At 37.8% G+C, this 17,931-nt stretch overlaps 1 protein-coding gene across 6 annotated transcripts in view; it reads right to left on the reverse strand.

The window, feature by feature from the left end:
• STXBP4 (syntaxin binding protein 4) overlaps positions 1 to 17,931 on the reverse strand; it is a 139,192-nt gene that overhangs the window by 80,828 nt on the left and 40,433 nt on the right. For all 6 annotated transcript variants that reach the window (XM_077834511.1, XM_077834512.1, XM_077834514.1 and 3 more), the window contains 4 exons: positions 14,404 to 14,500; positions 13,117 to 13,229; positions 12,176 to 12,265; positions 5,422 to 5,487 (listed from right to left, as the gene is read on the reverse strand). In XM_077834511.1, coding sequence (XP_077690637.1) covers positions 5,422 to 5,487; positions 12,176 to 12,265; positions 13,117 to 13,229; positions 14,404 to 14,500 — 366 coding nt within the window. The remainder of the gene's footprint in view (positions 1 to 5,421; positions 5,488 to 12,175; positions 12,266 to 13,116; positions 13,230 to 14,403; positions 14,501 to 17,931) is intronic.

The following is a 17,931-nucleotide window of genomic DNA, read 5'->3' on the forward strand; positions in this document are numbered from 1 at the left end:
TTTATGTATTGTACTATACTGGGTCAGGTCCTCAGCAAGTGTAAATTATGACAGTTCCACTGAACCCCATGGAGCTATGCTGATGTACACTAACTATTTAGGGTGAGATCCTCACTACGGCTCCAACCTCTTTACACATGTAAAAGGACCAGAGTGGCATAAAGTAGCCCTAAAGCCACATTTCTGATGGGAGTGGGGAGGATTATGTTGAACATAACCATATGGCTTCCTTCTGAGGGTCCCTTCACAAGCCCTGGGTGTGCTGGAGCCATGTGCAGAAGGGAAGTGTCAGGAGTGGGGTTGCAGCATATAGTACTACACAGATTCCAAGCAGCGTTAAGGCCCATGGGACAGCAAAGTACAGATTGCCATAATTTACACAGGCCTCTAGGACTGTCTAAATTATACTGGAGAGCTTTTGGAGCCCTTGAAGCAAATTGGGATCAGAAGGGCACAATGGTGACTTAAAGAAACGTTAGCTCCCTCTCCCACCGGGTTGTCAGTTCGACTCTGTGCTTTAATCTCATCCCTAGGTTTTTACATGTATAGACATACCAATATTAACATAATTAATAAGGATGTCTCACTTTAACTGGAGTTATTCTTAGCCAATAACTAATGTACGTTAAAACACATCAACAGTTCTATCATTAAAAGTTTGGGAATAAGTTTGAACAATTTAAACATTTTAAAATTCCTTAGTTTTCCTCAGAAAACAACTATTTAAGTTCTCAACAATAAAAATAAGAAACATGTTTTCCTTCTTGGTTTTAAAAATGAGAGTAATAAACAATTCTATAAAGGCAGTAACACACTGCAAAGAGGGGGATTCCTGAAGCAATAAAAGCTGCCAGTATATCCCTACACAGCTCAATGGGTACTGCTGAAAGCTCCTTTTCTGCCCCGCAGCCTTCTGATTAACATCTTCAGATGGCAGGGGTTTGAAATAGCTTGGTTAGCAATAAGGAAAAAGAGGTGATAAGAGACAGATGTAATTATTCAAATCTTAAAATATTTTTGTAAGTGCCCAGAAGAAAAGAGTTTGAAAATATATTTAAAAAAATCAAAGTCTCGGAATCTATGTTTCTAATGTCTCTTTCTAACACCTGATACATACCGGTACAGATACCTGTGCCTGCACCCATGTATTACAATTAGGGTGACCAGATAGCAAGTGTGAAAAATCGGAACGGGGGTGGGGAGTAATTGGCACCTATATAAGAAAAAGCCCAGAATATCGGGACTGTCCCTATAAAATCAGGACATCTGGTCACCCTAATTATGACAGCCTAGAATTTACCAAGTGAATGATTTTCCCTCCTCCTACAGGAGGATGATTGGCCAAGACAGGTAAAACATTTCAGTTTTGGATTGATCACTTCTTTACTGTTTCAGGTCATAACACTGAACTTTTAACGATGCTTAAAACAACTTTTATAAACTCAGCCTGGGAGAAGGTTTTAGCAAGTGAAAGATCAAAGGTCATTGCGATAGCACGGAGACCTGCCTGCTAAATAGTTGTTTTTGAAAATAATTAAGTTAAGTATGTAGATGGCTATTCTCATTGATTAACAAGGAGGAGGAGGTGCTCCCAAATTATATATACTCACCATGGCAGTACTTAACTGTAGGCAAGCATTTATAGCATCTACTCCAACAACTATGATATTTTATTTATTCACGGAAAGATTATATTATAGGAAGAATCTAATCTTATATTATCTACAGGAAAACTCTAATCTTTGGTCATTCTGTGCTACACACATTCATTCTATATACAGATACAGAATGACTAAATATTGGAGCCTTCTCTCAGCCAGGGAGGCAATTAATGGAGGTATGTTTTGGGTATACTCTTTATGATAAATGACCAGTTCAACTGAACATCGATTATATCAATGATTTAAGACAACAGCATTTCTCTGAACATCAGTTTAATTATTGCTCTTTCATCTAGTTAATTGGAAAACTTTGGAGGGCATAACAGACCAAAAGGTCAAGGGAAAAGCTGCCATGTCTTATGGATTTGCTGTGTGGTACAAGATTCCATTTATAAAAGTCCCTAAATACATACATAAACAGCTCATATGTCAAGAATGGTTTAATAGCTAGGGACTGTTCTTTAGTTGCCTTTGACAAAAGGAAATGGACACACACCAAATGCTAATCAGCATTCAACTTGTGACTTTTTCTTTTAAAGATAAGTAGATTTCATTATAATACAGAAACCCCTTCCTTTATAATCCCTTTGTATCTATGTATTGCAGGAGTCTCATGTTGAACTGATAATACCCAACTGATAAGCCGAAACAAAGCAGCATTTTTAGACTATGACTTCATTGCAAAAAAGATGCGTTTCTTGATGTAAAATCCTAGTGAAGACATGGCACTTTAGGTTTACTTCACTGTAGCTAGTCGAGGTGAAAACCAGCTGAAGAGGGTTGACCTCGATTAACTACATCAAGGTACAAACTGCCTGTGTCCAATGACTCCAACAGGATTTTACATTTAAACAGATATCTCAATGTAAAACACACACCTTTTTTCCCCAGTGAAGGCCTAGCCACAGAGTTCTAGAGAGGGAGCTTGGTTTTCAATCTTCTGCACTTAAATCTGGCAACCAAATTATACATTTCAGTGTTCAAATTGTTGGTTAGGGCTCACCCAGTCCTAAAACATACCGAGCACCTCTTGTGAAGTTCTGAGCATCCTCAATGCGCAATACCTCACAAGGGCCTTGATTCAGCAAAGTGCTCGACTATATGCTTAAGTCCATCTGTATTCAGCAAAGCACCTAAACGCTTACTTAAAGTTGAGCATGCACTAAGTGCTTTGCTGATTTAGGGTCAGGAAGCATTCTGCAGCTTGCAGGATCAGACACTGAAGCATGCAAATACATGTTTTAGATGAGTAAGCATCAATGTGGGTATTCAAGTAGAAAGGCCAGATTTGAAGATTGAACAGAGTGTCAACCAGATCTGTTAGTATCCTGGCTTTTTACAGTTTGAGTCTCAGTGAATCTCAAACAATGAATTTCAATATTAATTGAAATGCAGATGTGTGTGTTTGCTTAGAATATATATAATGGAAAAATACATAAAATAATATAAAATATACTTAAAATATGAACGGAAGTAAATATTTCTCTAAGTAAATGTTTCAAATATGTTGAAACATTCCATGATTTAATTATTGCTCTTTGATTTTACTGGCTGTGTCCTTTTCAGTAGCCATTATTTAAAGTTCAGCTGGGAAAACCCTATTGTTCAGCACCAGGAGGCCTGAACTTTTCACTGCAAAGCTCACCTTCAAAATTACGTGATGACAATGCAGACAGAGAAATAAATACATGAGGGCCTCATGTGGTAGCAATGGGAATTGCTACCACTAAAAATACTAAGCACATGCATTTCTGTAGCTTAAGTGTCTACAGTCTTAATTTAATAATGATTGTCACGTAAAGCAACGTAGCAATACTGGAAATAGCAACTAGATTCTAACTGGGTACTGAAGGGTAGTAATAAACAAAAAACAAAAAAACCCTGACAAATAGTAAAGTCAAAGAAGTATAAATCTAATCCCAAAATAAGAACAGAAGAGAAATGTTTAAAAATTCTTCATTTGGAACAGAAGACCTGCTGCAGTCAGCAGGCACGATAGGAACTTACAAACAGCATGCAAGTAAGCAGTATGGCCCTGAGGATGTCACCTGGGCTGCAGTTCTGTGCTGACTGGACCACAGGTAGAGAACCATTGGTCTATACGGATAGCTGTGAGTAAGCCTTCCAGATCACATAGACTTGCATTAGAAGGGCTCGAGCTAGCAGTAGTAGGGCTTCAGCTAATGTGCTAAAAATAGCAATGTTGACATTCCAGCTCTGGCTCTCAAGCCTAGATGGTCGGATGGGCTTGAAAGCCCGAATTTCTGCCCAAGGTGAAACATCCATGTTGCTATTTCTAGCGCGCTAGCTTGAGCCCCACGAATGTGAGTCTGTCTACTTGGGCTGGGAGACTCGTTCACAGCTGCAGCGTAGACATTCTCTTAAATGCTATGAAGGTAAGGATGTCAGTGGCATGTCCACAGTAGAACTTTCACTGTTGCTAGCATGAGTGCTGCAGCAACAGAGAGAGATTTCCCTAAACCTCAATATAAGCAAGGTCCAGGAGTCAGTTCTTCTAACTGGTAATAGCAGTACTAGAAATCCTAAAAATGGCATCAGCAGAGTTCACTGGAGTATACTTAAATAGCTATGACCTACCCACAACCTCCATGCCCATCTGTCCCCTACACATCAGTGCTCAGGTCAGTGTGAGCAGAGTTTTGCTCACTTTGCTCAATACTGTGCATGTCTTTGCATTGCCTCTACTTGGCTACCTGGGCCTCCTCTCTCTCTCCTCATTATTTCCCTCAAACATTGGGTCTTTCCAGGAATCTCATAGACTTTAAGATCAAAAGGGATCACTGTGATCATCTAGCCTGACCTCCTGCACATTGCAGGTCACAGAACCTTTCCTACCTTGTTTTCCTCCCACCTGTCATGCCCTCCGCATCCTCCCTTGATTGGGCTTTGTGCAATATCTTATTTTTGTATGCTCTTAGGGTAGAGATCTTCTTACACTTTGGGCAGGATACTGGTCTTCACTATGACCCCTTTATGTTCAGAAGTTTGAAAGCAGCACCTTTTAAGCCAACTTAACCCTTTATGCTTCTGAGTCTATTTCTGTATTTTAATGAAAACTTTGTCATTACTGCTACCACTGAAGAATCAATACAGCTAAGGGAGAGGGTTCTTTTTGGCTTAGCGTATAATTTTGCTTTTTATGATGAGCAAAGGTCTCATTGCAGAATTCTTATTTCTACTAACAATCGTCTGTACGACTCACAAAAATACAGCTGGATTTTCATACCCCAGGTTGAATATTTAGCACTTGCAGTTAGAGATTATTTTATAACTTGAGAAAACTGAGCAAATCTCAAATATAAATCACAGGGAATTAATGTGGCATTTACCAATGGAATTTTTGCTGCACTTTAAATTACATTTTAACCATCTTCACCAGAGTTCATGAAAAAGCAGACAGAAAACATAAAGGGCTAATACTCTGTATGACACTCTGGGAATTACCTGCTCAATCACTATTTGAAGATAATGGGAGATGTGCTGTGAACATCTGCCCCGGTATCCCTCATTTGCTCAAGTAAAAATATTTCCATCTGTAGGGTCTAATTCTTCACTCTATCATATTACTTTTATGTTAGTGTAACTCCAATGAAGTGAAATCAGTGTAGCGGAGGGGAAAACCATAAAGTGCACAAATAATTCCACCCTCTCCCCTGCACAAAAAAGCTATTATTTAAAAAACTCTTCAGAATCACATTATGGTAATAAGATATCAATAAGAGATTAGAAAACCCCATACTTGTTTTACAATTTGTAGCTCCTCTGTTAACAGTTTTCGTAGACCTACAGATTCAGACAATTCTTCCTGTTAATAGAAAGAGTGACTAATTATTTATGCAGCAGCAAAATGATATCCATGGAATATGGACAGGTACTATGTTCTATCTACAACATTCAACACAAATAAATGACTACCTTAGTAAAGACTGGGACCAGACCAAATCTTAAACTCTAGAGCAGTGATCCTTAACAGGGGGCTCCCTGGGCCAAAAGTGGCCCACCCAAGGCTTCTTGTGTGGGCCCGCCAGCCAGTGCTTAATTTGAGCCGGGGCTTGGCAGTTCGTAATCCTGGCACGTCTAGGCTTGCTGCATCAGTTACTGGTCCTGGCGTGGGCAGCAGGAGGCTCATGCTGCTCACAGTGTGCCCTTTCACTGCTGGGGCTCCAGCGCCCCTGCTTCGCTATGCCCTTGTGCAAGGCCAGCAGCACACTGAGCCTGCCAAATGCCCAGTGGGTGCAGCTGAGCTCCTGCTTCCTGGGCAGCGAGTCATTTGGGATTGGGGCCACCACCGCCTGGTAGTGCTCACTTGGCTTCTTGGGTGGGGGCTCCGATGAGAAGTCCACTGCGCCCTGGAAGACCCAGAAGGGGCAGAGACTCCACATTGCTGGCAGCGAGGCAAGAGGTGAGGCATCAGGAACTGGGGAGGTGACTGTGCAGTCAGGACACAGCAGGGGAAGCTGAGCACCGGGGCAGAGGGAGGCCCTCTGGCAGGGCTCCACCGTGGGAGGCAGATCAGGTGCACAAAGCAGTCTGAGCAGGGTGCTCAAGATGCATCAGCTCTGTGCTCCAGCCAGAGGGCGCTGACACCACCATGATGCCTGCAATCCCAGCTGCTAGAGGCCCCCTGCTTATTCTGTCCCATGCAGTGGACCTGTCCCAGGAGGAGGTGAGAACTGGGCCTGATCCTGGACCCCCTTGTGTGAAGGGTGGGGTGCTCTTCCCCCCCACAGATATTCCAGTCGGGCAGGTACCCTAATTTGGCCATAGAGCAGAGAGATCCAGGTTCAGGTGGTGGGGACTGCCGCCCCTTCGTATGGGAGCAATGCATCAGGCAGGGGAGAAAATTAACACTCACCCCCTCTTGCCCTGCCGGCACTGAGAGAACAATGGGGATGGCTGGGGGGCAGGGCTGCTCTCCCATGTCCCCTGCCCATTTGGAAATCAAAGCACAGGTCATAATGTTGATTAATAAACTTTGTTAAAAGATAGAAATACTAATACTTATGCTGCAATCAAGGCCTTTATTTAGTAGCAGCTGATTTTTTTATTTTCTTAGCCTTCTGTTCCAATGGCCCACCTCTTGGCATAAAATTCTAAAATTGGCCTACGGGTAGATCTAATTGAGTATCACTGCTCTAGAGGTTATTTTTTAGATAGTCTAGTGATTTTTTTAGTCCATCTATTCCTTTAGCTTTCTTGAATAGTTGTTGAGAATTATGACACATACACTTATTTAATATAATATCTATACATTTAAAATAATACAATTTTGTTGTAGTATTTTTCTTTATATAGAAGAGTAGACAAAGATTATTTTTTATCGCTTTGGCAAACTTCTGTGAGGCATAAGACCATATTTAGAAAACACAATGTAATTTATTGTATTGATTTGTAGACATTTCTTTAAAATTCTATTTAATTTTTCAAGAAAACAATAGAAACATCCTTCACATTTTACTTCATTTACCACTATTGTGTAATATATGTAAAGTTACTTTTCCATTAAATCTTTGACCATTTTGTCCAACCATTCTGAAAACACTGGAGGTGTGTTAGATTTCCATTTTCAGAGAATTAGATGTTTTGCCACTAACAGAGATGTGAGTATCCATTTTCTTGCTTTTCACAGGGAAACTGTTCTTCTACCAATTCCAGTAGAGAGATTTTTGCTGAGGAACAGATCTGTGTGTTCAGAACTGTGAAGAGACCTTTAGATATATTGCACCAGTATTTTCTGTAATTTGTGCCATCTCCAACATTTGCTATGGTTAGCAAAAACAGCTTTTCTGTAGGCACACTTTTTAAGACTTTGTTGTGTAGAAATCATAAAGATGATGAGCTGGACATATTGCTGACATTCTGCCATATCTTTTCCCAATAATATATATAAATCAACATTCTTTATCATAAATATTAACCCATTTGTAAAGGGCATCTTTCAGGCTACATATAATCATAATCAAACATCTCAAAAAAATCCTCTAATGGAGGCATTTTTCCATTACCCAATAATGGCAGCTGTTATATAACTACTTGATGTAATCTATAAAAAAAAATGCCATTTATTTCTTTTTCTTTTGATAAGAAATGGAAGGAACCTAATGAATCAGTAGAAATTAAATCTTCCCCTGTATAGATTTCTTTTTGTATCCAAATGTTTTTAATATTTGTCTGTACTGTGAATTAAACACTTGAGTTTTCCCATATGGGACTGAATATTGAATTTGAAAAGTGTCAGTAGAAATTCGCCTCAACTTGTATTTAATAAAAGATTCTCTCTTAAAGGATACTGTTAAGTGTACCGAGATCTAGTAATGTCTGCAATGCACCAAAGGGAGTAGCTAAGGGCATGATCCAAAGCTCATGGAAATCAACAGGAATCTTGCATTCATTTACTGACCAAATGGACTGTTATTCAGATTCTTAATAATTTTCTGTGTTGAGCCATGATGGCTATAATATTTTTATTTGTGAATTATATTTATCGGGCCAGATCCTTGGTTAGTGTAAATCAGTTTTGCTCCACTAAAGTTAATAGAACTATGATGATTTACACCAGTGTGGAACTGGCCTATACACACACACACACAGTCTTATCTGGGATAGCACAGAAACACTTAAAAAGGTAAGGTGAGCAAGAACAGATGATTCAGGAGACTGCTATCAGGATACTAATTGATTGGCCGATAGTTAACTGGTTGAAATTCAGATCAGATAAAGTAAGTAATGAGATTTGGTCTTATCTGACAGTTTTTATGTGGCTTGTGTGAAATGAACTCGTAGTTCTACTCAGTTCTTATTGCACAGTGCCTGTCACAAAAAAAATTTGTCTTCAAATTAGCACGCATTGGTAGGTTCAGCAAAGAGAATGATCCACATTTTCTAGCCCACCAGTGGTCCTCACAAACAAGGATGAGGTCACTTCCTGTACAGTGCCAGAACTTCAATCTCTTGGGCTGCCAATAGAGCACCTTCCACATGCAGTGGTTCACTTAAAATAATTAAAAAGAAGAGATAAAATGAAGTGGTTAAAAGGACATTACTTATTCTTAGTAAAGGAAGTAACCAGATGTGTTTGTTGCTTTCAGTCACATACTGTATATCCTGTAACGCCTATGATGAACATACACTGAAATGCTTCTTTCCCCCTTCTGGAAACACGTTAGCTATTAGTACCTTCTTTGCATTTCATTCATGTGGCGGTCAAATGAATAAATATTAAATAGACTTAATTTACTGCACAATCTTACAAATGATGCCAACGCTTCAAGGACAATGGTTTCTTTGGTTGTTGTTCCTGTCCACTGACATCTAAAAACTATATCCTAATAGCCTGACATCATCCTGATGGAAAGCTTTCAAAACCTTCATTAAAATCTGTTAAAAAAAAATGTGTGTTCTATTATAATATTTTCTGTATTGTGGTAGCTGGTACCAGTATGGAAATGATGGCAGAAGCTATTAAAAGTAGTAAACATGGGGCCTGGTCCAGCAAACCCTTTGTGCACGGAACTCCCATTGAAGCTACACCTGTAATTCTGGGCACCTCATTACAGGCAAGGTAAATGGACTCATTTTCAGAGATCAGAAGCTTCAAAATCTATCTATTTGTATGGCCATAATCATCATCATATCAAAATGCATAGCAATCATTAATGGATTTTATCCTCACAACACTCCTCTGAAGTAGGTAGGCTTTATCTCCATTTTCCAGATGGAGAACTGAGTCACAGGGCAGACTAAGTGTTTGTCCAAAGTCACACAGGAAGTCAGTAGCCAAGCTGGGAACTGAACTCTGGTTTCATGAGTTCCAGTTCAGAGTCCCATCCATTAGAACACCCTTCTCATCCCACTGAATTCCACCAGCATATATGAAAAATCAGACCACTAAACCAACCTGAGAAAGGTAGCAAAAATTCTAAAAAAAAATCTGGGGAGACTGGCATTGAGTAAAGATTAAAAGAACTAACAATTTAGTGGGGGTGAAGATATTATAACTGTCTATAAATATTTGAAGGGAGAGGGATTATTAGTGCAAAAAAGTGGCATTACTAAGAATAACCAAGATTTTTGTTTTTAAAAAAAAGGAGAATGTATGCTGAGTATCTGGGGTACCACAGCTTGCCGAGTGCCTTCAACACAGAAGTTAATGGGCAGTTAAAGGCACTTAGCACTTTGTAGGATGGTATCCTAAATTTCTAAGAATCTGTAACCATCTGAGTATTTTCTCTTAAGTATACCCAATCAGAACTTTTCTGCAGTATCCAACACGAGTGTAATTAAATTGAAAAAAATTACAAAGGTTGAAACAAATTAAAATACTACAGCATTAGTATACAGTAGAGGCAATAACTCCTCTGATCTCAGGAATTTACTGTAGAAGCCCAGGGACACTTTATGTCTAATGTTCTAAAAGGGACATGAGCCTTATTATTGAGCAAATTAAGACAACTTACTGTCAGTCATTCAGGAACATCAATTATACTACTAGGTTGGCTGGGAAATACTGAAATATAAAGTACTGAGTGGGAAACGGTATGCCAAGAAAAGCTCACGGTATGCCTATAATAAGAAACAATTTACATGGGTTTTTTTTAATGCTGATATAAGATTAGAAATGCAAATATTTGCAGTATTGCTAAGATGCATATATCCTTAGTATCTAGGAAATAAGAAGATCCATTGATTAAACTGGACTAAAAGGGGAATGTGTTTCCCCAACAGACTGGCTAAATAAATTTATTTTTATTTTGGTCTGAAATAAACTCCACACAAAAGGACAAGAATCCAAAGCTCTCGGTGCCCTTGACATTTAAGAACAGAGTATTAGAGGAATAGCAAAACAAAAATTGATTAAAGCAGCAACGCTTATTTCCAGCTAATCCATATGCTAAAATGAGCACCACCTAGTTTATTTATTTATTTATTTTAAAAAGAGAGGACGATACCCCAGACAGGTATTTCTTTTTTAGACTAGTTAAATGGGAAGAAGAGCAAAGCGCTTCCAGAGGTGATCAAATAAGTACAGGATTTTGCTCTAGCTACGAGAGAAATTTTGACTTAAGGTGCCATCTTCCTATCACAAAAAGCCTTTTAAGAGAATAACATGGCTGAGGTTAAACACAACAAATAGGAGAGAACGGAACAAGCAAACAGTTTTGAGATGATTTTATTAATGTGATGAATTATTCCATGGTGTGTATGTGTGGGAGGCAAGTGAGGGTGACATGCCAGTCAAACAAATCTGGAGATCTTCGCACTAAAAGGGCTCAGTTGTGTAAGGTGTGGAGAGATTCCTGCAAGGTACTAAGAATCCTCAGCTTCCATCCCAAGAGGTCCTTGGTATCATTCAGGATCAAATGCTAGGTGTGTTTTGGATGACTGATTAAGGGTAGCACCCAATATCTGCTGGTTGTAGAAGGAAAGCTGGTAATGCTAGCATGTGACCTGATTCAGGAAAACTCTTATCTTGAAGTGTGTGCTTAAATCCCATTGACTTCAATGGAAGTTAAGTACATGTTTATATGCTGGCTTTAATAGGAATGCTTTCCTGAACTGAAGCCTGAATGATAAATCTCCAAAACTTTATTTACTTTGTACTGCTTCAATCTAAGAATTAAAATCAAAACAAACATATATTACGGGTTCATCTGATAAGTGAGGGCTTTTTAGTTGTTGACACAGACTTTTATTTAAGAGATTAGAAAAAATGTTCACATATTTAAGAAATATAGTATTATGGGATTTGGATAGCTCAAAAGATTAATAATGGGCTATATACAGTGCTCTCTCCATATTCTTAGATTGCTAATTCCAGTCCAGCTCAAGTAACTAGTGGCTAAAAGTTGAGAAAAGCTCATTGTCCTATGTGGAATGAGTCTGATTCACTTACCAATGGACAGTTGTCTACATCACAAAAACCACCACAACTCGCACTAGTTGTCATACTAGATAGTAGTCATAGCTGAGAATGAGCATGGAGATTGAGCTTGTCTTTTACCCCAACAGGTAGGCTCTCCAGGTTAGCGTTAAGGTAGACTGGCAGGTACTGACTGGGGGAAGTTTGCACTGCTACTGCCTCTTTGCTGTACTTGTTTTGAGGATAGATGACTTTAAATCTCCGATTCTGCCAATCTGGCATCTTTCACAAGTACTAAAAGGTGATCAGATATTATGGTGATGTGGGACCCCATAAATTCCTAAATAGATCCGATAAATCACATACACACAATGTACCTCTGTGACATGTCTCTAGTCTAATTTCCCCTGACATTCAAGCTAGAAAAAAGCACAGGGATTCAGTATAGAGAGTAAAGGTCAATTTCTGTAGAAGCACATTGTATGCATATGCTCTTTGGATACCAGCGAATACTATCCTCTCTTGTACTAATACTTTTTATGCTATACACAGACAATTCAAATTCAGGTTAAATGCTATATTTCCTTAAATGGATTATTTCATTTTTTAAAAAGTGAACAGAATTAAATATTACCTTCAGTTTACTTATTTCTTTTAAAGCTTCATTTCTTTCTCTTTTAAGTCTTTCCACATCATCCATTTCCAAAGAATCACAAGATACAAGCTGTATGTATTAAAATATGAAAAAAGGGGCAAATTAACAGAAGCTAAAATTAGGTTAAATGCATCTATCACAATGCTTGATCTCTTTAAGAACAGAGTCTTGTTAAAAGAAAGTCACAAGTAGGACTGACAAAAGAACTTTTTATAGCCATTAAACATTAATGAAAATGCAATTTGTTTCTCCAAAATATTGCAGGTTTTCAGCAACCAAATATGAAAACTTTCAGTTTAGAACAAAACAAAAAAAATGTTGGTTTAAACTCATTTTTAACTGACATTTTCTGACCAGCTCTAGCCAGAGGTTTTCCTGCAATGAAAAAATAACTTGGTTTGCTAAAATGGATTAACAAAAATTATCCATAAAAATTTCTGAGACAACAGTGCCAATAAAACTAACTACCTTCCCCCTCCTATTTTATCTCAGATAAGGAATAACTTACATTCAGTATTTCTATCCCATCAGGGTTCTAGGTAGGCCTTCATTCTTAAAAATTACCTCTAAAATAAAGTGATTTCCAAGTGCAATAGAGGTCCAAATCACTGTGCCACATAATTGTTTATTACTCACACTGCAGAAAGCAATCAGCAGTCCCTTTAAGGAACGTCAATAAAACATTGTTATCCACTCATGCTAATTCACAACATATTTATGTGAATTACTCCCTGCAAACTAGGTTGCTTTAACAAGGTTTTTTAAAGGGTTCTTAGGAACTAGGTTACTTTAAAGAAAACCATGATATGAAACTGTTTCAAAAATTTGTACAAGAATTGGAATAGTTTTAAGTAAATTAACCTTTGTTAGCTTATTCTTCACAATAGATAAATACTACTGAGCTCCAGCAGATACTTTACCTGTGAATCTAATAAATTGGCAATTTCACTGGCCCCAAATGTTATAGGTCTTGGGCCACGACCTGCTTCATCCAACTGCAAACAGAATAGATTTCTTGCAACCTGAACAAAATCTAAAACAGAGTTTAGTTACTGTAGTTTGTGGCATCAATTTTAAAGGAGTCACTTTGTTTTTCCCTAGTTTAAAACTGTTTGCAACTACTATTGAAAATGAATGCAGCAGTTGTGGAAGGTGCTGGTCTGACAGCCTAAATTATGGAGTAGCAGTAGCCTCTCCATATTCACCTTTGAGCTCCCCTTTAAGTATGAATTTTCAACTCCTCCATTAACTTCCTGAAAGATGAAACAATCTACCTGCAATTTTGTCTACAGCTTCTTATCTCAGCACCGAGTTCTTTTGAGGAAGTTTGTAAAAAAAAAATCAGAAAATGGAGTTTTTAAAACGTATGCTCAGGAGCTTGCTAATATTTTCTCAACTTGTGTTTTAGTTTCAGTCCCATAGTTTGGACAAATATAAGATACTAGAAATTCTACAATTCAGTTTCAGAGCTCAAGAAATAGAAAGAAACGAATATTGTTTTAGGTTATTCATAGAGCAGCTGGATGACACAGACTGGAGACCTGACACATAATTCCTTTGATTTATTATGCAATTTAAAAATAAAAAAAAATGTATACCTATATTTTTATTTATTGTTTTGAAGCCCACTTTAACATTTAAGAAATTTAGAGAAGAAAAATGGTTAACTTCTAAGGTTCGTGATGCCTAAATTAGTAGCCACTAAAATGACACTGCATGCTTCAATCTCATGACTATTTCTTAGGAAACTATTACACAAGAAATATTGTTTACAATCCAGTAGTTTGCAAAAATGAATTTGCTATAAAACAGATACTTTGTGCTTTTATTTTTGAAAGAAAGCAGTGATTTCTTAAAGACTAAAGCCATTTTCATTTAAAAAACCCCCAGACTTAATAATACCCTATTTTCAAGACAAAGTTGAAAATTCATTAGTATAAGTGAGAGCAAAGTGCACTTAAGGGCTAGTGAGCTGAGACTGCTCTTCATAAAGGAGAAATCTGATTTCCATTACAGATGGCTAGTTCCAGAATTGCAAGTTCATTGTTAAATAGTAGAATCACAATCTCACCTCACCATGTAGAATTTTCATTACAGTAATAACTTACAGATGGGAAGGCTATTTTAACTGAAAATATATACAACGGTATTATATGCTCTCTGTTTCTATGTTACATTATTTTCCAGGGCACTCTACAAATGGTTACCTCCAAAAGATACTGTCCCTTTAGAATCTTTCTGGAGTTGGTGCCTCAGGACTTGCTGCTGTTCATTTGTGGGCTGAATCCCAAGATAATTTAGTGCCTAGAAAACAAATAATTTTTTTTAAATGGGGGTTAGAGGTCTCTGCCTCAAATGGGGGAAAAAACCCTTTTGATTATAGCTCTCCTTTACTAAGATGATGTGTCTTGTGTGGTCACTGTTTCTTAAACCTCGTCAAGGACAGATAAATAAGAAAGATGACAGAATGGGCTCTGGTGACTCCCCAGGTGTAGCTGTCTTTATTAATATGTACTACTTGTGGCTCAGTACAATTTTTCCATGATCGTGATATTTTGGTCTGAAAACATTAAGGTTAGAACGATCACCGTATTTATAATATTGTCATCACCATAGTATGAGAGTGTTGGTTTACAAAACTATCAGAAGCTACCTGACGCTTAAGAAACTTTCACTAAACTAGGCTAATGAAGGAAAACGGGTAACGGTTGCCACACTTATGCCCATGCTTCCACACAGTATCCCTATTTTGACTCACTTGGACCGTCAGCACAAAAATGATTTCATATCAAAGTTTCAGCATTTGCTTTCACTCACAGTTTTTGAATTTATTTAATTTTTTGTCAAGTTAAACTAAATTTGGTGCTTGTGCTTTTGAGCCACAGGGAATTATTAAAAAGAAAAGGAGTACTTGTGGCACCTTAGAGACTAACCAATTTATTTGAGCATAAGCTTTCGTGAGCTACGAAAGCTCACGAAAGCTTATGCTCAAATAAATTGGTTAGTCTCTAAGGTGCCACAAGTACTCCTTTTCTTTTTGTGAATACAGACTAACACGGCTGTTACTCTGAAACCAGGGAATTATTAGTTTGTGTACCTCAAATAGCTTTTATAAGACTAGGTTTAAGAAAAAGAAGTAAATAACCCAACAAACATTATACAGAGCACAAGATAATGCTGATATATATAACTGGTAATGGTTTCTTTATAGTGCTAATGGAAGTAGGGCAGACTAAACATAATGCAGTGGTAGAGTATACCTGAAAATTGCATATAAAATATAATCATTTGCAAAACAAACCATTCAATGGCATGTAAACAGTCTGCAAATGCTATATCAAAGACAATAAAGTATGTAATAAAGAGCCAAATATTAATGTAAATTAAGTTATATGCAGAAGTAGCTAACTGAACCAAAAAGACACACTGGTTTCAAAACATGAAAAATGACTGACTATTTTTTTCAAGATAGAAATATAATCAATGTTAAGTCCTTTAGATTGTACTGAGGCTTGGACTGCTAAATTAACGAATGATTAAAATGTCATATTCTAAAAACATTTCTTCAAAATTTTTGAATATTGCACACAAAGATGTTTATCATAAATCATCATTAAATGGACAGCCCATTGCTCATACCGGTTTTCCTTTAAATGTTATTAAAATGGCTGAGGTAAAGTAAATACCATGGAAATAGTTCCTGGATAGTAGCACAAGACAATAATTTATGACAAAGGCAAAATGCTCAAGAAAAAAAGCCTGCTGGTTAAAGCCTGGCCCAACAAAACACTCAAGAACATGCATACTTTAAACATGTAAGTCCTACTGCATACAAAGTGACTTCTTGTGTTTAAAGTCAAATATGCACTTAAGTGCCCTGGCTGGACTGGGGACCAATGTGGAACTTTCAAATGACAGCATGCCCTGCTGTTCTTCTCAGACCACCTGCCTTGGGACTGTCTCAGATTTTCCTCTTTCAGGGCAGCTCCATTTTTAAATGCCCCCCTACTGTCTGTGTGCCTGGGTTCAATTTTTATATTGCTTGATAATTTCTTTGTTTCCGAACCCATGTATGAAGTCTTCCTTTTGCCTCAGACTGTTTGACAGCTGCTTCCTTGTTTGGTAGGTAGAACCATTCTGTCTCAATGGCTTGTAATCCCTTGTCTGCTTACTGTCTCCCCACTATAGGTGAGAGTGTTGAAATCAACTGAAACTCCTCTAGTAGTGGAAATCTATCACACCATTTTAGCATGCCATCTAATTTGGGGCATATAATCAGATTTTGGGTTACAGGCCAATAACTATTACTGAGCATCCCCACATTCATCACATGTTCATTTCTCCAGAATATTTTCAGATATGGAGGGATAAGGTAGAAGATGGACGAGAGATGGGAGAGAGACTAAATGGGAGAGAGGCTGGTTGGAATTAGGAAGCCTTATGCACTTCATCCTTATAATCTGTTAGCTTTCAACTTGATGCATAAATTACAAGCTGTCAACTGGCAATCAATTTATATGGGCAACATGCAAGATGGTTCTCCACATCAAAGGCCAGGGTACCAGATGTCTAGGCAGGTGCTTAACTTTAAGCATATCAATAGGACCTACTTATGCACTTAATATTGACCTATCAACTTCAATTCTGCAGCGGCAGAGACATGGACAAGAGGACCCAAAAGATTTCTTTCCCTCCATCTTTAACATGTATTATTAGCTAGATGATTTTAATGGTCTCTTGGCTGATCACCTGAAGACAGTTTTCACTGTATAGCTACATTTCCTCCAACTCACAATTAGATCCTCTTGCTCCAATGACCTGAGTATTATTAAAGTAAAGTAATGCTAACACTGCAAACTCCTCTACTGCAGTCTCTCATGGAACGTTGAAAGGGATCAACTGAACTTCTTATAATGCAGTCTAGCATTCTCACATTAACTCCAAACCATAATTAGAAGATCTTTTTGTTACTTTGAACACTGTTTGTTATCTTTTACCCCCTTATTGACACTTGTTTCTTATGATCAAAACAAGAAACAAATAAAAATGTTGGTAAAATATGCCTATTTGTATTTCCTTCTGAAATACACTGTGTCATGGAGGAAAGACCAATAAAAATGATAGATCAAACTACTGTATGCTGACAGTACTAGGGCAAATGAAATAATCAATTTAAATATGTCCTGCATGTTTCAGCAAAAATCTATGTGACTGATCTGTCCTTCTACAGTACTTGCGTGCATCTTATTTCCTTCTGCATCTCTCTCATCTGTTTTCTACTTTTCCCACATGAATCTTCTCCAGGATGTTACTTCTCTGTAGGCGCAATTTCTTTGAGGTCTTTCATCTTCTTTTACTCATCATATCTCCACATACCTTTGTGGGTATCTCCATATTTCTCTCCTTAAATTTTAGCTCCCTGCCTTTTTTTAATTAAAAAAAAGAAGACTTTTATGTACGTGGCTTTGTTTGCATTTATTTTTTCTATTTATGAGCCCTTGGCACTTTGTTCTTTCCTCCGTACCTAGATTTTATTTCACGTTGTTTATATTCTGAATGTTTTGGCTACAATTTTGTGCCAGAGACTCCACAAAGTTCACTAGGGACTTTGCTATTGCTATCAATTTTATGTGGGAGGCACTCAGATAGTACAGAGATAGGTGGCAGTATAAAACCCTAGGGAAGGAAGGATGGATAGAAATGAGTGAAATTCCTTTTTTCAATATCCTCTTTCA

This window comes from Eretmochelys imbricata, chromosome 14 (assembly GCF_965152235.1).
Source record: "Eretmochelys imbricata isolate rEreImb1 chromosome 14, rEreImb1.hap1, whole genome shotgun sequence".
Classification (NCBI taxonomy): domain Eukaryota; kingdom Metazoa; phylum Chordata; order Testudines; family Cheloniidae; genus Eretmochelys; species Eretmochelys imbricata.